We start from the raw sequence: 24,820 nt of genomic DNA, 5'->3' as shown, positions 1-24,820 counted from the left end.
TCTGAAGTGGGAGAATCGGCACCCCAAAAAACGGCTTGTGGAGCGGGGTTGCACATGGGTGTAAAGTTCCCAGCTTGGCTGCCTGGGGAGGGGGACACATAAATGTCTTTAGAGATTTGAAGGGAGCAGGATCTGGACTGACTTGCATTGCCAAGACGGCTGGGGCTGGGAGCCAAGGGGGTGCTGCCAGGAGGCCCGCGTTAGCTTGGGGTATGACATTTCTAACAGTTGGCGCCTGTGGAAAATGGCCTGGGGTTTCAGCTCTGGAAGGTTCCGAATCTCAGGATTCACAAGTGGCGCTGTCCGGAGCAGCCAGGGTTGTCCCGAGGTGGTCTCGGGCAGGCTTTCCACGATGTGCTGTCTGGGTCGCAGGTGAGAACCTCATGGTTCTCCATTTCCGGAACTCCAGCTCTGAGCAGGCAGAGGGGCGCTGCCCTCGCCTGCCCCTGCGGTAGCCAAGCAGGTGGCTGGAAGCATGGCTAGCTGGCGGGTAAGGAGCTCCGGGTGAGACGGAACAGCCGGAGACCCCCAATCCCCTTAGCCGGTGCCCCACCTGATTTCTCTCCTGCGTCCTGGGAGGGCATGGTTGAGGCGCCACCAGTGACCAGCAACCTCCCCAGGCTGTGGTTGTGACCTGAGGACGCGTGTGTCTCCGCCCCCAGGCCAACGCTAGGCGACCCTGAGTGCACCTTCAAGAAGGCCTGGTATGTTTCTGGGCGGTCGTGGGGGGTGCCTGATATCTCGGCTCTGTTTTACAGTTACTCCCCTGCTGGTGCCTCCCTCCTTGGCGCGGTTTCTGCCTGCGATCAGCGCCCTCTTCGCAGTCACGAACTCGCCAGCAGTTAGCAGCACTTACTAGTAGGAGGGCCCACCGGAGGAGAGGTGAGCGACCAGAGCCAGGGAGTGGGAGGAGGAGCTGGCTGCCCGCACCCGCACTCCGCCCCAGATGGCTCAGAGAGTGGGCTGCGGGTTGGGAGGTTGGGAAATTCCAGGATCAGGTTGGTAGTGCGCCTATGTTTTTACCTGGGTCACCAGCAAGACTACTCCCCTCCTCCCTAGGCCCGGATCCAATGTCATCCCTCACCCTCAACCTGTGAAATGGCTTTAACCATACACCTGCTGGCTGCTTGTGCTCTATGACATAATTTGGCAGAGCACGGCGTGTAGCACACAGTGGGCGCAAAGTAAATGGCGGCTCTGGCGGTTCTAGCACCGGAGGCGGCTTCTTGGACACCCGGCGTTCGCGGGAGCCTGAGGCGCTCGGTTGCTAGAGCCTTAGCTGGGAGTGGCGTGGCTGCTTCCCGCCTGCGCAGGACCAGGCCGGCCCCCGCGGAGCTCAGGGCCTGGACCCGCGCTCCCCACCCAGAGCTAGGGAAACGGGAAAAAGAGGCACAAACTCGGAAGCCGCAGTACGGCAAGAGCCTAAGCAAAGAATCCTTTCCAAGCATTCACACCTTGTCTATGCCAGGGCACCGCCTGGGCCTACGGCCTTCGCAACCTGAAGCGCCCGCAGCCCAGAACTGGCATCAGGCCGGGAAGGTCGTCGCAGGCCCCAGAGTGCGGGCACTGGGGGCGCGCGCCCACTGGCTGCCCGGGGCTGGGGAGGCAGGAGGGAAGGACGCCGGCAGGCCCGCGGCTGTTTCCCCTCGGCCCGCGCCGCGGACCCGGGAGGCCATTTTGAGAGCGCGAAGAGGGGCGGCAAGATGGCTGCGTGGGCACCCGGGAGGTCACCGCGCCAAGGGCCCGCCGATCCCCTCCTCGCACTCGTCCAGCCGCGCGGCCCACGGAAGCGGAACGCGCGTCGAGCGCTCCCTGCCCGCTCGCCCCAGACAGATGCCCCGTTATTCATTACCCCGAGGCCTAGAGGAGCGAATGGCTGCCGTCTTCCTGCCCACAGCCAGCCGGACCCTCCGTCGCGGCTGCCCGGTCCCCGGAGCCGCAGCCGCCGAGCCCGGCTGTGCGTGTCGTGGCTGCTGGGGAGAAAGGCGTCCGGTAAGAGCCCTCCTCACTGGGCTGCCCGCCCCGGGCAGGGGCGGAAATGGCCTTCCCCGCGTGGGGAACAATGGCGTTATTTTGGAGTCTGCAACCGAGAGCGCTTCGAGCTCTTTGATTGTTTTCGAGGAGTGCTAGGTGCGTGGCTAACGCCCGCGTTTTCTTGGAACCGCGAAGCCTGACATGGCGAGCCGCCCTCCTGGGACTGAGTGTGGTCCCAAGTGCAAGGATAGCCACGGGCCAGGGAGCCGTGGGCCTCGAGACCCGGACAGGAGCTGGCGAGGGCCTCCATGGTCCGTGTGGTTGGGTTTGAGGACCGGCCGGGAGGCTCCATTCACACCATCCCAGGGCAGGCTGCGGGTCAGATGCGAATAAAGGGGGCCGGGCATTGGAGCTGCATGTTTGAGCTTGCCACCTCCAGGCCTAAGGGCCAGAGCTTCTGCTCTTCTGCCTCCTTTGCCCCTATCCTACCCTCGTGAATAATTTAAGCACAATCACTGTTTTTCTAGCTGTCCGCATTGACCCACCGCTGCCTTGAAGCAGATCCCAGATGTGTGCATTTATATGCAGAGTGACCAAGAAACTTCAGTAATACTAGTTTGTGTCTTTGGAGTCCCGCTTTGTGCCAGGGCTATTGCTAACAGCTTCAAGAGAATTCGACCTCACCTTGACAGATAGGGTGATGATTCACTATTTGTGTCTTTTGCTATAGCTAGGATGTGGTAGAGCCGGTTGTGGACTCGGGGCTATCTGCCCCAAGGCCTGCGTTCCCAACCTGTCTCTCTGCACGTACACAGGAACACAGGGATTCATCACCGTTGTGGTTTCATCTTTCTTTTTTTTTTTTTTTTTTTTTTTTGAGACGGAGTCTCACTCTGTCGCCCAAGCTGGAGTGCAGTGGCCGGATCTCAGCTCACTGCAAGCTCCGCCTCCTGGGTTCACGCCATTCTCCTGCCTCAGCCTCCCGAGTAGCTGGGACTACAGGCGCCCGCCACCTCGCCCAGCTAGTTTTTTGTATTTTTTAGTAGAAACGGGGTTTCACCGTGTTAGCCAGCATGGTCTCGATCTCCTGACCTCGTGATCCGCCCGTCTCGGCCTCCCAAAGTGCTGGGATTACAGGCTTGAGCCACCGCGCCCGGCCGGTTTCATCTTTCAAATAAGCACCAAGCCTCTCCTGAATCCAAGTCCCCATCCCCACACAGCCCTGCCTCACAAGTGAGGGCTCTCCTGTCATCCCCCAACCTCCCAGTCTAAAGCCCTGGCCTCAGATTGTGTGACTGAATAATGTGATTATTCTGAGCTTCCTGGCAGCCACGAAAAGAAAACATGATGGTGATAACCTTGTTTTTAAAATGAAACTCATCAGGATTTTAGAGAGATGAACGTTTTTCCTGCATGAGGCTTATAGAAAATGTAAAGCTTAGTGGTTATGTAGGTCAACTGCTCATGTCACTGATGAGGAACCAGGTCCAGAGAGGTTACGTGATTTTCACCAAGGTCACAAAATTAGCTAGTACAGTGAGGACTGAGACCCAGGGGTCCTGACTCCCAGTCCAGTTCCCATCCTCTCATGAGCAGGCTTTAGTGGGCTTCTCAACTTGGAGACAGTTTAATTGTGGTCTAGCGACTCCATTCCTCACTATAAATTGCTCAGACCTGGATGCTTCCTTGTTCCTTTCTTTTCTCCCAGTTCCTAGTGCTGGGCTGGACTCATCATTGTGGGTGTCTCTAAATATTTGATAATTGAGTGGGGCTAAAACCTCTGATAATGAGGGGATTGGGGGGGTGGTGGTAGAGGGGAAGTCCCTGACTTCAGTTTTCTAGGGGGCCTTTATTTTTTTAATGTTAGGTTCCTGATCCTTAATTCCCTAGGTCTCTCTCCTGGCAAGTGGTACGAGGTGGGTAGTGTGTTTTCCCTTTTGGCAGTCATCCTATTCTGCCCCATCACATTATTGGACCTTATAGGAAAGGGTCATTTGTCTCTTGGGGGACTATGTTGTCAGTAACACCGGCAAGTCCCTTTAGGTGAACCAAGGGAGGTTTCCCCACCAGCACAGTGGCCATGAGAACTGGCCGACTCATTTTTTTTGTCCTCTTTGGGTGGAGAGACAGCCTTTCTGTACTTGCTCAGGTTTGATTCCCACGGCTTAAGTACAAATCACAGAATGTGGCTTAGATTAGTAAATTTCCATGGCTCCCAAAAGGTAGCATTTGAATCCCTGGCATGATAACTGTAGGTGCTGAATAAATTTAGTGACCTGCAACAGACCAGATTCTCTGGAATTCTAGGCTGGAAAAGTGTCACCCCTGGGTGTGGGGAGGGTTGTGCTTCTTGATGGGAGTCCCTATTGGCAGAAAGGCTCCAACAGATCCTGGCCAAATTCTGTCGTCTTTGGGTAGAATCTGCATGAACAAAGCAGAGTAGGTAACTAGGGCTGGTTTGCAGCTAAAGCCCCAGCTGTGGAAGAAAAACAGGGTTCAGCTCCCCAGATTAGTTACTGTCTACAAGGATTAAAGGCCCCAAATAATGGCTGGCTTCTCCCCTCCTCTGTGCCAAGGGAAGACATGTAAATACAGCCGCACGCCAGCTTAGGCAGTAGATGTGTATAAATCGAATTTAGCAAATCAGATCATGGTTTAAATGCACTATTTAAAGCAGTCCTGCAGTGAAGCCTTTTACAAAGGGAATAATCATTTTGTGATGCTAATCATCAACCTCCAATTTATCTCCTTTGTAAGTTCAGATGTTGGTGCACTGGGTGTTCTGAAATTGGGGCGCTCTTGCGTAGGGCTCTGGTGATGGCTGTCTGCCGCCTTTTTCTGACCTCTCATTTTAAATGGGTGCATGTCCTGTTTCACTGGGGGCCTCAGGATGCTTGTCATTTAGCCTGATAGTTCTCATCCATCCCACTTGTCTTTTTATAATCTGATAGAGCCCACCATTCAGCTGCTCCTGGCTCCTTTTTTGAGATTTTTGCCTTTCCTGGGGAGAAATACAAGCCCTGCTGTTCTTGAGGTGTTAAAACCAGCTCCCTCTCTGATCTGAACCGTCTTTTGTTTCCCTGAGCTTCTGGTACCTCTGGTGCAGATCAGAAAGATGATCTTAGAGTTGACTAGATAACACAAATCAGCCCTGAATTTAGAAGGCGAATTAAATGCAGCCACCCATCTGCTGAATAGGCAATATCCAAAATATTCTCCCCATTCACGGCAAAATAACTGAGGCCTGGATGTTAAAGGGACTTTTCCCACAAGTTAAAATCAGGACTCCAAGGAGAACCTGTCTCCCAATTGCTATAAAAGTGTTTTATATGCTGAGCTGTAGTTCCTTTCTCTACAGAGAAAATATAATCAGAGACCATCTGGGTGGGAGAGAAAGAATGAAGAGAAAGAAATGGATCAGAGTGGAATAAAGGAAGTGGGCAGGAAGCTGGGGGGCTTCGAGGAGCCTGACCTTGCTTAGCTTACAGGCCCTGATATAGTGTCTTTGTCAATGCTGCCACTATTGACGCGTTCCTCGGTAATTATGACTGTGTGTTGGCATGGCGACTCGGAGTAAGAAGACTAGAAGCACTGGGTAAATGCACGACTTGTTCTTGCCTTCTAAAGCAGAGAGGAGCTTTTGTGGGTAGTTCCTACAGGGATACACGGTAGAAAATTCACCAGACCCAGTGCTGGAGTATTTATACCCCACAGGAGCCAGGTAGCCCTGAGCAGAGATTGTACAAACAGAGGTCCTTAGCAAGACTGGCATCTAATGCAGAGGTCTTCCAGAGCCTCCCTCTTGTGTCTTCCTGTTGGTCTTTGTTCCTTAGCCTTGTAATGTCAAGTATATTCATTTCTGCTCCTCTCTGGGTTGTCTGCTTCAAAATAGGTTTATGTTGCAGTCTCCCTGAATTTGATTGATCATAAAATTATCTATTTCATAGGCCATGACTGTGTATTTGGAAGCTGAAGAGAAAGGCTGATGGGCACAGCTGGGACTTCCCTTTCTATCCTCTTGCCCTTTTCTTAGATACTTGGACCACATTCTCATCCTCATCTGAAAATGGGGAGAGGTTGCTGTTGTCCTGTATAACCACTTAGACACCCATGCTGTTGATCTCATGAAATGTGGTCAACGTGGCATGTTGAAATGATAATGTTGGGTTAAGTACAATATATTGTTAAAACGACATGTTCATTCTTACATTTTAATGAAGCTTCGGAAACATTTAAAATTATACTTGGAACTTCCATCCCCAGTGCTTAGTAACTAATCCTGATCTCCCCCAGGAGGCTTGTGGCCACACGGGGCTCTGTGCATAGAGGTCCCTGGAAAAGCTAGAGAGGAGGCACATAGAGAACCTCGTGCCTTAAGGGGCTTTTAGGAGTGCCTAGTACAGCCCTTTAAATGGGGATTACCCCTCAGTCCTTGGAGGCCGAAGTCGTGGCTTCAATCTGTAGACAACATTGTATTTTTCAGCATTTAAGGTGGGGACAAGGCAGCCAATAGGTAAACCCCAGAAGAATCTTTGGATGAAGGTTTAGCAGTGCCCCAGTGGAGTTTGAATGGGCACAGCTGTAGATAACAGGAGGGTTGTCCTCCTTCCCCCGTCCCTAGCAGTGATTTCATAGTCTCCCAGATGTGCAGAAACCACAGGGCACGGGAAGGCAGCCATGCATCCCAGGTTCGTGCCAAACCCACTTTCAGCAGGTTTGTTTCCTTTGGCCCGAGGGCTCCTTGTCACCCCTCTCCTGGCTGCCCCTCCTCCCCTCAGCCTCTGCTGCTCTCCCTGAGCTGGAGCTTCTGGGATGCATCTTGGCTCAGAGCCAGCGTCTTCTTGGAGAGGCCTCCTGCCCTGGCTCCCTGCCAAGCTTCAGGGCCTCAGATTTTCCGGGGAGGTGCTGGGCTCATACTGCTGTCAAAGGGCAGAGGGGCCCCAGTTAGCTTTCTCCCCTTGGAGGACCCCTGGCTGTGGGTCTGGGCTTGCCTCCAGCCCCCTTTCCCCCTCAGAAACTCTAGTTTCCTGCCCTGGAAACCCTGGACTGGGTTAAGGGCCTTCCAGCTCCAGTGAGCTTTGAATTTATAAAAAGAAGGCTCCTCACATGAACCTGGGAGGTGAGAAATGGGCATCGAGGAAGTCATAATGAGTCATGATGATGGGGACAGGAACCATTTACTGAGCACTTACTCTGTGCCAGGTTCTGTGCTAATGCTTTGTATATTGTATCTCCTTTGAGGGCTGTCTCTTCGGGAGAAAAAAGAGTAGTAAATTGGACCATGGATTTTCCCTTCTTTTCTAAGCCAAATGCCATTTGGGTGACTGCATGGGGTGTGTTACAGGGGCTACAGCCCTTGCATAGGAGGGACTATCAGCCCCCAGTGAGTTCTTGTCTCCCAAAGAATCAGCCTGGGCTTTGGGAAGCAGCTTGAGTTCATTTGGGTTGCCACAGGATGCCTCTGCAGTGTCTCCTGCTTGGGGCTGGCAGTACACCTGGAGAATCAAGATGGGAGGGCTCTATGCTGGGCCCCTGGGAGCCTTGGTGCAGTGCTAGAGGGGTGAGCAGCATACCACCCAGTCCGGATTTATCTCCTAATTGTGTGTTCCATATCCCTGCTGTGCCTCAGTCTGTAAAATTACGGGGTTGGCCCAAGCCTACCAGCCTGCCCACAGTGCCAAGGGACTGTGGCTGCTCAGGATGAGGCTGGCCTTTTGCTTTTTGCAATGTTGTATCCCCCTGATGTAGCACCCATGGTCTTCTGGAGGAGGGAAGGGGGCCCACATCCTCTGTCCCATCTCATCTTGTCCTTAAGCAGACAATGTCAAGCCTTCCTCCTATCTGCCCAGTTCTGCACCATAGCTCCTACTGTCTCCTTAGGTTAGGAGAGGTGGCAGATGCCTCTGAAGGCATGTTACCTCCTTGATGAGTGCTGGGGAAAAGGGGAGTAAAGAAACAAGTCTCAAGTTTATAGCTACCCTTCCCTTTGAATGTGCAGCTGCTTTTACCCAGTATCGAGTTCACTGTTCTCTCTTCTACTGTGGGTGACAGACTCCGAGACCATGGTGGTGTGAGGCAGAGGCAGTGTGGCCCAGTGGGTATCCAGGTGGAGGGGTTGGTCTGATCTAATTCAGAGCCCACAGGACACTCCTTCCCCTCTTCGTCTGAGCCAGTTTTCCCATCTGCAAAATTGGGAATAGTAATACTTACCATGCATCCCCCATCTTGCTGGTCTGTCACGAGTGAAGGCCACCTTCCCTGGCCAGCAAGGGACCAGGGTCAGCTCTCTGTTAGTCACTCTACAATAAGCTGTGGTGTTTATAGACCAGCCATAAGCTCTGCAGTGCAGGGAGAACTCCTGACCTCTAGGAGCAGAGAAACTAGCTATTACCAGCCTAAGGCGGCACACATCCAAGGAGCAGAGTGTTTTGATGTTTTGTCTCTGTCCTTGGGAGTTAAGAGAAGAGGAATTAGATTGGGGTGGAGAAGCCTCGCTGTGCCCAAACAGGTCTTCTAGGCTGTCGAGAGGGCAAGACGGCATCCCTGCCAATGGGGAGAACTCTTCGACTAGGGCCTTTTTTTGTGGAGATGAAGTGGGAGGAGGATTCCTGCTGGCCTGGGCCTGAGATTTGGATGTAGGTCAGGTCAGATGGTGGAGGATAAGAATGACGAGGTAGGGAGCAGGCTAAGAGAATTGGTTTGGTCACCATGTGCAAGACTGGTGGGTATTGGAGGCTATCAGGCCTTGTGCTGCCCAGGCCAACCTGAGCTAAGCAGCCACACCCACCCTGTGCCACTCATCTCTTATGGTACCTGGCCTGGACGTCAGCAGCCCCAGGGCTGTGCTGTGGAGCCATTTCCCACTTTGCAAGGGAACTACGGGGCTCTGAAATTGGAAGTCTTCCCATGCCACACTGTATTTTTTCTTACCACACTCATTTATTCATTCAATGTCTATTGACCACACATTATGTGTCAGCCTCTGGGCAAGGCCCTGGGGATACAGAGAAGGAAACCACAGTCCCTGGCCCAGCACTTTAGCTTGTGTGATGTGGAAAGGCATATATCCGTTTAGAGCTGGAAGGCCAGGCTAGCAGGGGTGGTGTGCTAGATTAGCAGGCACTCCGGGTCTGACAGTTATCATCAGTTTGTGGCTTATTGACTTTCCTGCCCCTCTCCATGTCCCAAGAGCCTGGGAGAACAGCGTCAGAGGCCATGTCATGCTTTGCCTGTGATGACCTTAAGCTGTCGTTTAGCCTCAGCTAGAACTGTAATTCTCTAGATTCCATTGTTTCTGTATAGAATTGTGACATTTCAGTTACCCTTTCTTCATTTTAAAAACACCTTTTTTTTTTTTTTTTTTTTTGAGACAAGGTCTTGCTGTGTCGGCCACGCTGGAGTGCAATGGCCTGATCATAGCTCACCATAACCTTGAACTGGCTCAAGCAATTCTGCCTCAGCCTCCAGAGTAACTGGGACTACAGGCATGTGCCACCACACCCAGACTTTTATATTTATTTTATAAAATTAAAAAAAATTTATTTTGTAGAGACAGGGTCTTTCTTTGTTGCCTAGGCTGGTCTCAAACTCCTGGCATCAAGCGATCCTCCCACCTGGGCCTCCCAAAGTGTTGAGATTATAGCATGAGCCGGGCACAGTGGCTCACGCCTGTAATCCCAACACTTTGGAAGGCAGAGGCAGGTGGATCACCTGAGGTCAGGAGTTCAAGATCAGCCTGGGCAACATGGAGAAACCCCGTCTCTACTAAAAGTACAAAATTAGCCGGCGTGGTGGCACATGCCTGTAATCCCAGCTACTCAGGAGGCTGAGGCAGGAGAATTGCTTAAACCTGGGAGGCAGAGGATGCGATGAGCCGAGATCGTGCCTGGGCAACAAGAATAAATCTCTGTCTCACCAAAAAAAAAAAAAAGATTACAGCATGAGCCACCACACCCAGACTAAAAGGCAGTTTGATTTTATAAATCAAAATAGCAGTAATCTATCGAGATTTACTTGTGAGATTGGTAGGAAACATCTTAAATGTAATCAAACAATAAATTACATCTTGATGAATTCGTGTAGGTTTCTCTTCCTCAGAAGAAATCAGATGCTGTTCAGAGCACCAAGGCTAGAATTTTACCTTGGTTCTCATGCTACCCTGCACCCAGGTTGGATCCTGAGTACAGTTTTTGGCAGGTGGGCCTGTATATAAGTTAGCAATGGGGGATACCCAGCTGCCTCTCTTCATACAGCTGAGGTTTTGGGGAGTAATTCTCACAGCCCCTGGGTTGGGCCTAGTCCTGCAAATGAATTCACTAGCCCTAAAGCCCAAATTGCAGCCTCTGTCATTCTTTCTTGCCTTCCAGGAATGGGAAGGGCAATAAGTTTCATCTTATTATTATTGCTATTTTGGCAGTTTTGTTGACGTTGGTGTGTGTATATTAGTAAGATAAAGCTCTCAGAAATTACATAGCATTTGTCAAGGATATAAGAGGGACTCTGCCACTTCTGGCTGTATAGAAGGTGGTTCTGTATCTTTAAATAGAACCTCAGGTCCTTAGCCACCAGAAACGTTTTCAGGGGAAGTGTGCACCCTCAGCAGCTGCTGCTGGTGGGCAGGATGGGCACACATGGAACAGGCTTTCCTCTGTGGCCAGGTGAGAAGCAGGTGGCGAGACACAGAGCAGTGCTGTGCTCTGCTTCTGAAGCCTCCAACCTTTCCTTCCTTAGGAAACCCCAGAGAGATTGGTGATGGTGATTTCCCAGGAAGACGTGGTGTGCTCCGACTTCTGTGACAGTGAGCAACGGGACCAATGGATGTCCGGATGCTGGCAATGAGTAGGCCTTCCCTACGCTGGGTGGCGTCCACACCCTTTGGCTTCCGTTGCCTGGGTCTCCTGGAGGTGATTTGCTGGATGAATACTGCATGCACAGAATCTGGCCTTGGGTTTGAATATGGCGGCCAGTGGACAGCATGTGCTTCAGTTATGAGGCTGCCCAGGAGATGCTTCTTCCAAGGCAGAGCATATGCCGAGTCCAGTGCTGGAGAGGCCGGGTGTGCAGTTGACCAATTTCCAGTTCTAGTTTCCCTCTCATGTTCCTCTGTCCCCATCCAGGACATGCTCTGGAGTCAGAAGACAGCAAAAAGAGAAGCAGAAGCCCCGGTGGCAAGAGTCCAAAGGTGGGTCCCTTCCTGACATGGGCATTGGGCTGCGCATGTGTGTTTGCAGTTCTTTCCAGCTGCTGGAAAGATGTATTTCTGTGGCTGTAGATGGATGGTCCAAGGTAGATTTAGGTTTTAGAATACTGTTATTTTTTTTCTACATTCAGGGAGAAAATAACCCAGTTTGGGAAGGACAATTTAAAAAGGGAAAATATTAGGTATGATGGCACACCTGCAGTCGCAGCTATTCGGGAGGCTGAGGCTGGAGGATCACTTGAGCCCAGGGGTTCCAGGCTGCAGTGAGCTATGATCACGCCACTGCACTCCAGCCTGGGTGACAGAATGAGACCCCTGTCTCTTAAAAAAAATGTAATTTAATTTAAAAGGGAAAAATATCCTTGGTGGTTCTTGGAACCAGCACCTACTAGGTTGACCCGTATGAAATTTCTTTCTTGTTGATGAAAAATAGTCAAATATTGACAATTTCTTATAGTTCGACCTACTATAGTTCCATTCCTCTGGGATGGTAGAGGGATCCCCAGAAACACATTTTAAAGACTTTCTGATACTTTAACCATTTGTGTTCCTCTTCATCCTATGATACCCTTCACAGAATTTTTTTTTTAACAGCAGGAAGGAATCACTGTAACCTGTGGATTGTACTGCAGTAGGAAACTATCCTAGCAAGGCTCCACTTTGCCCCAGCTTCAAGGTATATCATCTCAAAATGCAGGATACTTCAGATGAGTTTTGAGCACCCTTTCTTTTGTTATAAAAAAAAATTCCAGACAGTTCAGCCAATACTGACTAAGGGCTGAGACCAGTTCCAAACTTTTCTGTCTCTGAAGGAATTTGCTTCCATCTGGATGCCTGAAACGGTATTTTACTTCACCTCCTGTGTCACCGGCAGCAGTCCTGGGAGCCTTGGGGAGGAGGTTGTTGGGAGAGCCAGTTCACAGCCTCTCCACAACCTTTTAGCCACCCCGGTGCTGGGCAGCCAGAGTGTGGGCTTTTGACTGAATGTTCTCGCCTTCCCGCATTCATTACACCATTGTCAGTGTGTGTGTCTGGGGCTGCCTCTGGGTGTGTGTGTGTGTGTGTTTGTGTGTGTCTGTGTGTCAGTGACAGGCTATGTGTGTCTGTTTCTGTTGGCTTGTCTAGGCGTGCTCAGTGCAACAAGGAGCTTGGGGAGGTGGCAGTAAACGGGGAGGGCATTTCAAAGCCCAGCTGTCCTCCTCAGGGACCTCAGGAGATGCGTGTGTGTGTGTATGTGTGTGTGTGTGTGTATGTGTGTTTGTGGATTTTTTTCCATACTGCTCATTGTGTGGGGCTGCATGCGAGTGGCTGACCAGGTGTGGTGTGAGCAGGCGCTGGGCTGGGTGAGCCCCATCTGCTGTGAGCTCCCAGACTTGCCTTCTAGCCCTCTGCTGCCATCCATGGGGAGCCTCTCCCTTCGCAGCTCACCGTCTCCTCTCTAATTTATTAGCTGGAAAGGAGGAGAACATGAAACGTTGCTTGAAGACAATGGCCGAGACAGCAGGTCCCACCCTGCACAGCCGCCAACATCTCTTCCCTCAGCCTTGTCTCTTCTTCTGCAGTTGGGATCTGCACATTTAAGCCTGAAGTAAGAAGAAAACAAGCCCCCAAACCACCCTATTAAAAAATGTGCCTGGCCTTAGATGTGCAGAGGTAGCTATAAACTGTTGAAGGTGAGAGAGGTCAACAAAATGAAGGTTTGAGCCTTCTACTCTGGGGCCCCCTAGCTCTGAGTCCCAGCACTTCCCCCCAGTTCCAAGCCAGGTTGGAAGGGGGCAAGGGGCCCAAGGCAGCTGCAGGGGCTGTGTTAGTAAACACTTTCCTGGGTTCCCATTTTCTGTACACCCCCCACCCTTCTCTACTCCCTGATGCCCCGTTATACACTCCCACCCTCCAGCATCCCCTTTTCTGTGGCCTGCACAATGAGCTCATTGTCCCGGGTGTGATTTGAATAAGGGATCGGTGGGCCTGTTCCCAGCATTGTCCAAGGGGCTGGGAAAAACCCCAGCGCAGGCAGGAGGACCAGACCAGACAGAGACAGATGCCTAAATTAGCAACAAAGCTTTGTGCACGTCCCCTGGACAAGGGCTCGCCTTGTTTGCGTGGACTCGAGGGTGTGGAGCTGGCCGGCTGCTCGCATGTCTCCCCATGTTAATTAGTTTTGCATGCATGTCTGAGAAGGTGCCAGGGGAGATGTGTTTGCCTTTCCCCGGGAGGGGGCCCTGTTTGTGGCTGGCCAGTAGCCTGGGGGCCTGGAGCTGAGAGGGGCTGGGCCTACCTGGAGAGCCAGGCTCTGAGCCTGGCCAGGGAATTGCGGCTTTCCCATCCTATAGTTCTGTCTCTCTGCCGTCTGGGAGGCCTGGCTTTGCTCCCTAGGCCTTCTTCCCGCCACCCCTCCATGTCTGAAAGTTGGTCAGCTCTGACTGCTGGGACTCACTGGCTTCCTCCCAGACCCAGGCCAGTGCCTGTCCATCTGGCAGTCTGTCTCTTGCGACACAGGGCCCCTTGGGACCGGGCAGCAGAAACAGCCAGTCTGGACTCTTCTCCGTCCCCGAGCCAGATGGCCAGTCTGCTGATCGCATTACGGCCTCCCCTGTCCCCAGACCCCTGCCGCCTGTGGTTGGACCAGGATCTTGTGTGGAATATGATGGAGAAGCTTCCTTTTAGGACCTCATAGAGGCCTGGCCTGAAAGGAAAGGGGTCTGGTAGACAGGGCGTAAGGCATGTCCTTGCTACCGGTTTCTATGTGACCTCAGGCAGGCCAAGTGACCCCAACTCCTGAATCGTAGTTTTCTTGTTGGCAAGAGGAGTGAGTTGAACTTCAGGAATCTCTTGGCTCTCTTCTAGTTCAGAAAGCCTCTGATGGTGGTAACAGTGGTGATCATTTCAAAACTATGTTGATTTAGCATTCGCTAATTTAGCACAATGACAGGAATGGGACTAATGAATTCTGGCTGGGGTGGAGGGGAGTGCTGCAGGAAGGATTTCATCCCTGTTTTTTGTTTTTGGTTTTTTTTTTTTTTTTTGAGACGGAGTCTCGCTCTGTTGCCCAGGCTGGAGTGCGGTGGCCGGATGTTAGCTCACTGCAAGCTCCGCCTCCCGGGTTCACGCCATTCTCCTGCCTCAGCCTCCCGAGTAGCTGGGACTACAGGCGCCCGCCACCTCGGCCAGCTAGTTTTTTTGGTACTTTTTAGTAGAGACGGGGTTTCACCGTGTTCGCCAGGATGGTCTCGATCTCCTGACCTCCTGATCTGCCCGTCTCGGCCTCCCAAAGTGCTGGGATTACAGGCTTGAGCCACTGCGCCTGGCCTCATCCCTGTTGATATTCAGTGCGGGCTCCTGTTTTCAGAGTGTGGGGAGGACCAAGAGCAGGCAGAGCCTGTCTTCCCAGGTCTTCACAGAGGAGCTCTTCCCCATCCCTAACCTGCAGTGGTGAGAAGCAGGCCCTGGTTCTCTGCACAGAGACTGCCAAGCAGAAGAGAGCTTGGCAGTGGCAAAGGAGAAGCTGGAGGGAGAGCAGCTGCTAGCCAGGGCCCTAGGTGTGTCCTGGTTGCCCCCTGCAGGTCCTGGGACAGGGTTGGTGGGGGTGGGCAGGGGACAGGGCTGAGAAGGGTCAGGGTTCATCTGGGAACTTCAGAGTTCCCACCTCTCCACAGCCCTTCAGAATAACCCCAGGTGGTGGGTGGGGAGTGGGATGAAGCATCACCCTGCTGTTTAGTGCAGGAGTCTCAGGTTAAGTGGCCAGGGGGTCTGGCTCCTTCTTTGCCAGCCTCCCAATCTCTGTCACTCTCCCACTCTCTCATCAGGTGTTGTGGGATGTACCTTGCACTGAGGCCAGGCAGCTGACCAGAGCCACCCACAAGGAGCCTCTGGAATTAACCTCAGGTAGCCACTTAGGCCAGGCAGGGGAGAGACCCTGGACCTCCCTTCCAGCAGGGACCTTCCTTCCCATGCCGCTGTGCCAGCCAGTTCCCATACGCAGTGCGCTTGTTCTTTCCATCTGGGCTGCCTTTTTCCTCCCCGCCTCTCTCTCTCTTTTTATTTCTGTTTCTGGGGGGCCTCTCTTTCTACCCCTTTCCCTGTCTCCCTGAACTGCTCCTCACTCAAGCTGGATAACTGGTGGTAAAGTCCAAAGCTCAAGAAGAAAAGAAGATAGAAGTTAGCGCTTCATGGCAGGGATAGAGTGAGAGAGTTGCCTACAGTACGGGTTGGGAGAAGAGGCAGGGCAGCAGGGCCTTGGGAGAGCTGCCCACTGGCCTCCCTGCCCCTCCCCATTCCTACCTCCCAGGGTTTAGCCGCCTCAGCTGTAGCTCTGAGCTCCTTAATCTGGTGATCCTTGTGGTGCTGGGGGGCAGGCTGGCAGAGGCTTTAGGAGGTGACAGGGGATCTTGGGAGTCGCACTCTGCTACCAGAGTGTCATGCAAAGCTGGAGAATCACATTCCGAGCGCAGCTCCCACTCCTAAGGCAGTGGCCCGGCAGGGCTGGACCCAGCACAGGTGGTACCCAGTGGAGGGCTGAGGCACAGACCCTGCATGCAGTCGGGCGTCACCTCCTCTTTGTCCCTCAGGAGGAAGGTTCCCAAGATTAGGGCTTTCTGGCCCTTTCTGCATGGCTAAGTTTTTATTGTTTGGTAGCTGCCCCCACCCTTACCCCAGCCCCCAAATCCTCTGGCTACCAATCCCAGTTAGAAGAAGTCTCTGTAAGTTGCAGGTATCATCCCCGTGGTCAGCCAGGAATATGCTGTTGGGTTAGTCGGGGGTGGGGATTTGTCTAGAACTAAGCAAGTATGCTGGGTGGAATGGCTTCCCTGCCTAGATGAGCAGGGGAGAGAACCCCTGAGATGAACCCCTGATTCTCTCAGCGATGGGCCCTGAGAGAAGCCAGGAGAGACAGGAAATTGAGGTGGGGGTGTGAATGCAAGCCCGAGTGGTTCTGAGGCATCCAGCTTAGCAGAACTGGGGCAGCCCCCAGGCCTTGGACCTTGGCTGGAGGGTAGGAACAGAGGAGAAGATGCTGTGGGCCGAGGCCCAGGGCTCTGCTTCTGCCATGACTCTGCAGCAGACCCTGGATGTCTCAGAGCCTCCAAACCCTCATTTATAAAATGAGCATCATAATCCCTACCTCCATTGGAGCTGCTATGAAGACTCTTGGGCACATGGGAAACACTCAATGGGGTTAATTTTTCTTCTCCTTTTCCTTTAGATATGGGGCAGAGATGAAGGAGTTAAGGTTCTGCAGGTCATTTAAGATAGCTGAGATTTGGGGAATGTGGACAGTGGTGATATTCAGAATATTTAACCACCTGTACAGGTTGGGCACCAACCAGTCAGAATGACAGCTGGCCCAAATCATCACCCAGGGAGGAGGGCACAGCTGAGCAGAACTTGTCCCTGTGTCTTTCTGCCCCATCATGAGTCCGTTTATCAGCAAGCATACAGACATCCCTTGAGGGCAGCTCCTGAGGAGGTTGCAGGATGCAGGATCCTGAGATCTTTGCATTCAAGCAAGTCAGGCGTGCTTAGCACGGCGCACCCTGCCTGACCTGAAAGAGGACCTGGAAGCAGAGGGCAGTGAGCTGAGGGCCTTCCCAGCTCCTGCCCCAAGCTGGCAGCAGACCTGCCACCAGGCTCTGAGGAAGAGCTGCTTCTGTGGGCTCTCGCCATCCTCATGTCCCCTAGAGCTGCCCCTCCTTCCTGTCCCTTCTTCTCAGAAGCACCGTGGGTCAGGATTAGAGGGTCTGTTTGTGCTCTGATCTAACTCCTCATGCCTGTTTCTTAATCAGCCAGGGGAAGTTCATGGTTTCTGTTATCTGACTGTGGAGTATGGGAGTGTCGTGTTGGGGTAGTGTGGAGCCATGTTCTGTCATCGTGGAAAGATTCTGACCTCAAGGCAGGCAGCATCTTCTCCCAGCCCCAGGCTTTCCGAGGCCACACCTGGACATGTGGTGCACTTAGCCAACACTGACTCCTTTTACCTGGCCTATCTCTTTGCCTTGTTGGGTGAAATTAATGGCTTTGAGGGCCTAAGGTGGTCTGGTTAAGTAACAAGGGCATAGGAAGGCACAACCTTACCTAGCTGGAAGTCAGAGATCTGGACTCTAGCCCACTTTTCCACTGAGTGGTCTTGGGCAAGCCACCTCCTTTACTGGACCCAGAAAAGTAGCATTGAGCTAGTGCAGTAGCTTACACCTGTAATCCCAGTAACTGGGGAGGCTGAGGTAGGAGGCTCTCTTGAGGCCAAGAGTTTGAGAACAGCCTGAGTTTGAGAACAGTGAGACGCTATTCTTAAAAAATGAAAAAATTAGCCGAGTGTGGTGGCATGCATCCATAGTTCTGGCTACCTGGGAAGCTGAGGCAGGAAGATCCCTTGAGCCCAGTAGTTCCAAGGCTGCAGTGATTGCACTACTGCACTCTTACCTGGATGACAGAGCAAGATCCTATTTCTTAAAAAAGAAAGAGAAAGAGAAAAAAGAAAAGGAGCATTGAATAGGATGGTATCTGAGGTCCCTTTTAGCCCCTGCATTTTTTCATCTGGGAGTTCTTCTTGCTGCTTCTACTCTGTTACCTGCCAGTAACCCCTGCTCCCAGCCCCCTGGCTTACAGGAAACACAATTAGCTTTGTCCTGTTCAAGCTGGCCTGGGATGCAAGGAGACACCATTACCTAGAGGCTACAAAAATGAAAACCCAGCTCACTGCTGGCAAGGGGCATGGGGCTGGGCAGTGACCTGTCCTGGAGCAAGACTTGGGCAGAGAACATGAGTCTCACCTAGGTGCGCTCCCAGTCTCTAATCTGGATGCTTTTGTCCTTTCTTCTACTTCTATTTGCTCTGAATGGTGTTTGCCTTGGTGGCTTTGTTTGCTCAGGTGGCCCTCAAGGTGGGTTTGCAGTGTTCTCCTTGGGACTTGCCCCATTCCACTTCCTTAGGCCAGAACCTTTAGACTCAAAAGCTCCAATCCCTGAGAAGCAACCATGGGGGAAACACTACTTTTTGGTGCTGACCCCTCTCCGAAGCACCCCAGCTAGGCGGCTCTTCCACTGGTACAGCTGATACATGGATGTGGGCTCAGCATCTTATATGACTGGCATGACCTTGGGCCAGCTCCTTAGCTTCTCTGATCCTCTATTTCCTTATTTCTAACATGAAGATAACCACACCTTTCTCATAAAGTTGCAGTGAGGCATAGAAATAACACAGATAAAGTACCTCGAAATGATGTTCTGTCTTACCTCCTAGTGCCAGCTGTACCCAGAGGCTTCAAAGGCCACAGACATAAACGCTTAACTTTCCTGACCTCTTGCCTTTGAGTTTCAGGACTGCCCTGCTGGCGAAGTGCTGAGACAACCTTGGAGGAGCGCCTCCCCCCAGCCCACTGCCCCTCTTTCCCCAGGGGGCAGAAATACCTAATTTCAGCCCTAATAATACCTGAATGAGATTTATAGGACACCTTCCTCCCCAGAGTGCAAAGCTTCTCACATATTATTTCTCTTATCTTTAGATTGTCCTGTGAAGTGAAGTATGATCGGACAGCCTCTTTTCAGCTTTTATGAAAATGGAGACAGAGGAATTGTGGCTCTTGCCAAGGTCACAGGATTGGAACACAGAGCCAAGCCACCCCAGGACATGCAAGAGCCTCAGAAGGGAAAAAGCCCAGCAGGAAGGGAGAACAAGTAGCCTCTGTTCTGAGGTTGTAACAGCCAGGGACCAGGATGGAGGAGGAGGACCCCGTAATCCTGCCCATCTGGGACTTGGCAGGGGACCTGGGAAAATGTACCCCAACCCATCCCTCAAGGGCCTTTGCCTTTGGCCCATTGGCCTAGCATCTCCTTCTTCACTATGTCTGTTCTTGTCAGATCTGTTTGGGTCTGAGGTGCATGGAACATTCTGGGTAGGCCTCCAGCAAACGGAAGCTCTTTACCGTGTTTCCAGCCTAGGACCAAGGGCAGCACACTGGCAAAGTTGCCAAAGCAAGGGACTCCAGCCTGCTAGGAGTTAACGACTCCCTCTCCCCAGCTGTCCTCCCCTTGGTGCTCCTCTTCCTCCCTCCTCCTGCTCACAGCAGGCAGGGCCTGGACCCGGGAGCCATGCTGCTGTGCTGTTGCCAGGGGAGTCCGGAGGCAGATCTGAGCTATGCAGGGAAAAGGCCCGGCCTGTCAAAGTGTCTGAGATGAACCGCCGCCGTCCCTGTGCAGCTGGGCTCAGACGTGTCTCAGCTCTTGTTCTGTGCCTGAGAATGGCGAAACCCAGTGAGGTTCAAGGGCAAACTCGCTATTCATTAGTCAGGGGTTCTTGACGTCCCGTCTCTCCCAGGGATGGGTTCCCCCCCTTCCTCTTTCTCCCCCTCCTATGACACATTCCTGGGTGCCTTTGGTGAGGACTGCACACCCTCCTCCTGCCTAGCCCCCTTTCCAAGGGCCTCTGAATAAACTCCCCCCAAGGAGACCAGGCAGGGCAGAGACAATGGCTGCAGGAAATCATTCAGGCGGGACATGCTGGCCTGCCCTCCACCCAGTCCCCCTGTGGGCCCCACTCCCTTCTGATTCAGGGCACCCTTGGGCCCCTAGCCTATACAGGCCTGGATAGGAAGAAACCACTGGGAACAACCCTGAGGACATCATGTTAGTCCAGTGCCATTCTCTGCTGGCTCTGTGGGTGCCTTTGTGGCCTGCACCAATTGGCAGGCTAATTTTGTGGTTTCTGTACCATCACATGCCTATTTCAAGACACTCTCAAGCACTGTCAGTTGGGGAGTGTAAATTCTACAATATTTTCTGAAATGTGGCAATATCAAAATGTAAAAGGCAAATATACTTGGTCACAAAAATGGCACTATTTACTCTGTGGGCATATTTGTAAAAGTTCCCAAAGAATTACGTACAAGGATGTTCATCAGAGCATTTCTTTTGAAGAGTGTAAAGAAATGGACATGAACCTATGGTCTGTTCATACTGTGGAATACCTATGCAGCTGTAAAAATCAATGTGGTAGATCTCCGTATATGAGTTGATGTGGAAGGTTGGCCAGTTCACATGATAAGGTAAATAGAATAAGTTACAGAACAGGCTGTGGAGTATGATCTTATTTGTAGATGTTTAAAAGTGAGTCATAAGTATGCTTATATACGGAAGTATGTACTGGAAGGCTACCTCTAGGGAGTGGGCATGGGGGAATGCACTCTTCTATACTGTTCTGTTTTCTTTTCGTGCTCCTAAGATACTTTTATTGAAAGATGTAAAGGGTTGTTCAGTATAATAGGCTTAACTTCTATCAACTAACTTGGCGTGGGTGCTTTAAGAGGGTGGTAGTGATGTTACTGGAGAAAGTATCCCACAATTACTGGTGGCTTCAGCCATGGGCCATTTTGGGGCCTAATAATCACATATCATCATGGTTGCTAGTGTTAATCGAAAACCTACTAAGTGCCAGGCTTACTGTCTCTGGGTCTTGCTTACGTGGGTATCATTATTCCAGTTTCACCAAATCAAAAGAAGTTAATTGGTTTGTTGCAGCTCCTCTGCAGGTGAGGGGCAGAGCCAGGAGCTTGGCTAGGGACAGGGGAGGTGGGTGGGGGATGGTGGCTAGATCTTGGCTCTCAGTTTCTTTCCATGCAGACATTGCCCCTCTGCCCTGAGGACCTGCTTGTTTGGGGGAGGAGGCCTTTGGAGGCACTGGGGTCATGCCAGGTGTTGGACATGGTGAACTGGGAAGTGTCCCCATTTGGCCATAGCCCAAAAGTATCACCGTGCTGGGGGGTGGGGAACAGGGCTGTGAATGGGCCTATTTGCATAAGCAGCATGTGTGGAGAGAAAGACATCACAGAGCAGAAGAGGTGTGGGTGCCCAGTAGGGCAATTGCCACCCCTACTTCATCCCCGAAAGAGTAAATGGCCTGGAAAGTGTCTCCAAGAGGTAATGCTGCACACCACCCTCCCTGGTGGCACTGGGTCAGGTTACACCTGCCTTAGGTTGGGGGCTGCAGCAGCCTGCAGAGCTCTCAGTAGTGCCTCAGTAGCCTGGGAGGGAGCAGGGGCAGGGGGCAGGAAGAGGCATAATGGGGCTGTTCAGAGGGGTCTGGGAAACCTGGTCCCTGAGGCCTGGGCACAGCTACTTCAGATTGGCTGTGGGGCCAGTGGACTGGGAAGGAAAAAAGCATTAAGAGTGGCCAAGTGCAGAAGGCTGTCAGGTCCCAGGTCACATGCCTTAGTGCAGTGACTCCTCATCATTTTATGGTGTGTGGGTGTCATTGGTACACCCATTTTGCAGATGAGGACACTGAGGCCCAGAAAAGTTAAGTTACATGTCCTAAGTCACACAGCTTGTAAGTGCCAGAACTGAGATCCAAACCAAGTCTCTTTGACTTTGAAGTCTGTACTTTGACTCCAAAGAGATCCTGTTTCGTTTGGCCACTTATAGGAGGTCCCTAAAGCTGCAGACTCCCCTTGCCGGTGCCCACATATAGAGACATTAACCCCTGCCCTGCAGGGTCACCTCAAATAGTCTTTTAGCTGGGCTTCTCCCACAGTTCCACCTAATGCCATCCCCTGGGTTTTGCCCAAACCTGGACTGGGCAGCGGGGTGAGAGGAGGGGTTTACAGGGTTACAGAGCCTCATACAGATTGGAGCCCATGGCTGCTGGTCATCTGTATTCCTGCAGGATTGGCTGTTCCTTGGGGTCCTTGGGAGGAAGATGAGGATGCTCCCGAGACCTGCTCCAGTGCTTGCCAGAGGCTGGCCTGGTGGGCTCTGGAAAGACAGGCTGGAGAGGCAGAAGTAGGAGAGCAGCAATGGCACTCAGGTAGCTTGAATCACCAGGACCCTTCCAAGCCCCACAGGTCCTCCTGAGGGAGTACTAGGGCATTCTCTGGGAGAGGTCTCTTCCTATGCTGTGAACCCCCTGCCTTTCTTGCAACCTACAATGAATAAATTTTCTTTGCAAAGCCTTCCATGTCTCTGGTCAGTTTTTCTAGGAGGACATGAGTGAGGAAAGTAGCACTCTGCCACCAGCAAAAACAACTCTTCATGTCTTGGGGTGTGGTGGGGACCCTGGTATGGGTGCAAAGGATGGAGCAAGAAGTCTTACAAGGCTTAGAAAGTCTGTCTTCTTGACCTGAGCTAGGGTCATTTGGGCAAGAAGAGAAGGTCATGGCCAGTGCAAGGCCCACCTTGCCTTGAGGGTGCCCTGCCCTCAGGAGAGGGGTCCTGGAGGTTCTAGATTGGGAGCTAGCCCCCACACTCCTCCTCAACTTCCATCAGTGTCTTCTCATGTAATTCTCACAATGACTCCGTAAGACTGAATTTTTTTATAGACTAGGAAACGGAGGCTCAGAGAGACTAAGAAATAGGCAAAGCCACACAGCTGGGAAGCAGTGGAGTTGGCCTCCAGATCTCATCTCTGTGACCAGAATGGGATGGTGGGGCGGGGGTGGTGAGTCTCTTGAAAGCCCCTGGTAAGTTTTCTCGTGTATGAGCTAATTCACAACCCTGCTTTCATCACAGCATTCATTCTCACAAGGCCTTTGGACTGCAGAGAATAATCAAGACTTACTGTGCCAGGCACTATTCTAAGTGCTAGTTTGTGTCTTAAATCGTGGCTTAATCTTCACATCTGTGTGCATAGCTGGGCACTATCCTTATTCCTATTTAACCAAGAACGAGAGTGAGGCCAAGTTGGCCATCCAAAGTGGCCCGTGTGGCTCCGTGTGTGGTGGAGGAGGGGGGATTGCAGCCAGGATGCCAGCACACTCACGTTTGTCTGTCCAGATGCCAGGCATTTAACTGCACACACTGCCTCCCTAAAAGCCCCATCAACCTAACCCGGGCCCACGACCCCAAATGAAACATCTTTCACCCGCCCCCCAGTAGCCCGGGCCGCGTTTAACCACTGGTAGGGCGGAACCACTGACCGGCAGGCGGCGCTCCCCGGAGCTCCCGGCTCGAGCCCCAGGGCACCGGGAGGAGCCAGGACCCCGAGCGGGAGAGAGACGACTGGGGGGCGCGCGGCACAAAGAGCTTTTTATTCAAATTTGTTTAGAGTTTCGCGAATTTGCATGAAAAATGTGTGAGAAAAGCCAGCTCCGGTGACCTCATCCGCACCTGCCATTAACGTTCAATTAGCGGCTGAATAGCGGCCGCCGACACGACGTGCAAAGAATCCGGCCTGCCCCGGGCAGCGAGGGCGGCGGGCCTGGCCCAAGAGGGTGGGACCGAGGGAGGGGGACGCGGCGTAGGACCCCGGCCTACTCCTCTGGCCCGGAGACCCAGGACCTCGTCCTCACTCCAACTCTCCGAGGGAACGCGGGGATCTCAGGACCCTCGAGCCCAAGATTGCTTGGGGCGCGCCGGGACCCTTAGGATGCCCCGCTCCCTCTGGGGGTAGAAAGGGGCAGGCTTGCCCCCTACCCAGGACGGAAGGTGGCCGGACGAGCCCCGTCCCAGCTCAGATGGGCTTCCCCGCCACCTTCCGGACAAAGTGTCAAATACAAGTTCAAGTTCAGGGCCAGGCCCGAGGGGCGCTAAGCCTTACCCGGCCGCCTTTGTTCTCTGGGATAATCGCTCCCACGTCCCCTCCCGGGCGGGGCCCAGAAAAGACCCCCGCCCCGCCCCGCCGCGCCCCGCAGGAGCCTCCTCCTCCTGCCGGCGCGGCGCCTGTCCCCTGGTCCCGGCGTCGCCGCTCGGTACCACCGAAGGATCTAGGGGCTCGGGCCGGCGTGGAGGGAGGGGGGCTGCGGAGGGGAGTGGAGGCGCGATACGAGCCCGTGGGAGCCTCCCCAACCCCGCAGTCCCAGCGGCAAACTGTGCTTGGTCGGACGGATGCCCGCGCGGAGGTAAGAGCCCTTTGCGGGGTTCGCCGGTATCCCTCTGCCCCGCCCCCCGCCAGGGACTATGCGGGGCCCCAAGGAGCGGGGCGGAGGATGGTGTGCTGAAAACCTGCTGGGCAGCCCCGCTGGGCCTCCGGTGGGGTGGGGAGTGCACTGTCGCTCCAGGGCTCTGGGGAGTACCAGGCCTGGGCAGTGGGTATGGAGGGCAAGTGCGCCCAGCCGAGGCCCGGTAAGATCGCTGGCCTTTCCCAAAGTCGTTTGGCTCACCCATCTCTCCCGGTTAGCTTCTTGGTCTCCCCTTCTGTGTTTCTGACTCTGGCGCTTCTTTGGCTCCTCTCAAATTTGGACTGGAGGGGATCCTAGTTAGAATGTAGCTCCCCAGGTCCTGAGGCCCCTCTTAAAGAGCCGGACATGTGTGTGTGGCTCAGCTGTTAGGGGAATCAACTGTGCCCACTCACTCCCCCATCCCATTCCCAGAGCCTAAAATAAAGTCCTGGGCCAAATGGTGGTTGCTGGGGTGGGGTGGGCTAGACTGGGCAGTGACTTAGTGGCAGTGCAAGGACCATACGAGTTCTTTTGTGTGTGCGAGGGGACCACTTGCTGTCCCTGCATGCCTCGTTCCTGGATTCCGTGCGGTGACAGGTGTTAGCTTGTACCTAGCTTATACCTCATCCCGCTGCCCCAGTGCACTCCCAAGCTGAAAGGGCACAGGGGGCTTCTTCTGAGTGGCCCAAATCTTGTCCCCTATACCTGCCTTTCACTCTCAGGTGCTTGCTTTGAGGTCATTTTTGTATCCGTGCTTTACATACGGTTCTAACATCCACAATATT

General features: G+C 52.9%; 1 protein-coding gene across 1 annotated transcript; it reads left to right on the top strand.

Moving 5' to 3' along the window:
- The first annotated feature begins 1,188 nt into the window (after window positions 1-1,188).
- On the top strand, window positions 1,189-22,110 carry LOC112629160. The gene is made up of 5 exons (XM_025392636.1): window positions 1,189-1,992; window positions 11,091-11,155; window positions 11,768-11,849; window positions 12,624-12,761; window positions 18,672-22,110. The coding sequence occupies exons 1-3, from the start codon at window positions 1,189-1,191 to the stop codon at window positions 11,784-11,786; spliced, it is 888 nt and encodes a 295-aa protein (XP_025248421.1). The 3' UTR covers window positions 11,787-11,849; window positions 12,624-12,761; window positions 18,672-22,110.
- The last annotated feature ends 2,710 nt before the right edge of the window (window positions 22,111-24,820 follow it).

Source organism: Theropithecus gelada, chromosome 7b (assembly GCF_003255815.1).
Source record: "Theropithecus gelada isolate Dixy chromosome 7b, Tgel_1.0, whole genome shotgun sequence".
Taxonomy (NCBI): Eukaryota; Metazoa; Chordata; class Mammalia; order Primates; family Cercopithecidae; genus Theropithecus; species Theropithecus gelada.
This window is presented reverse-complemented; position numbering and strand designations above follow the sequence as displayed.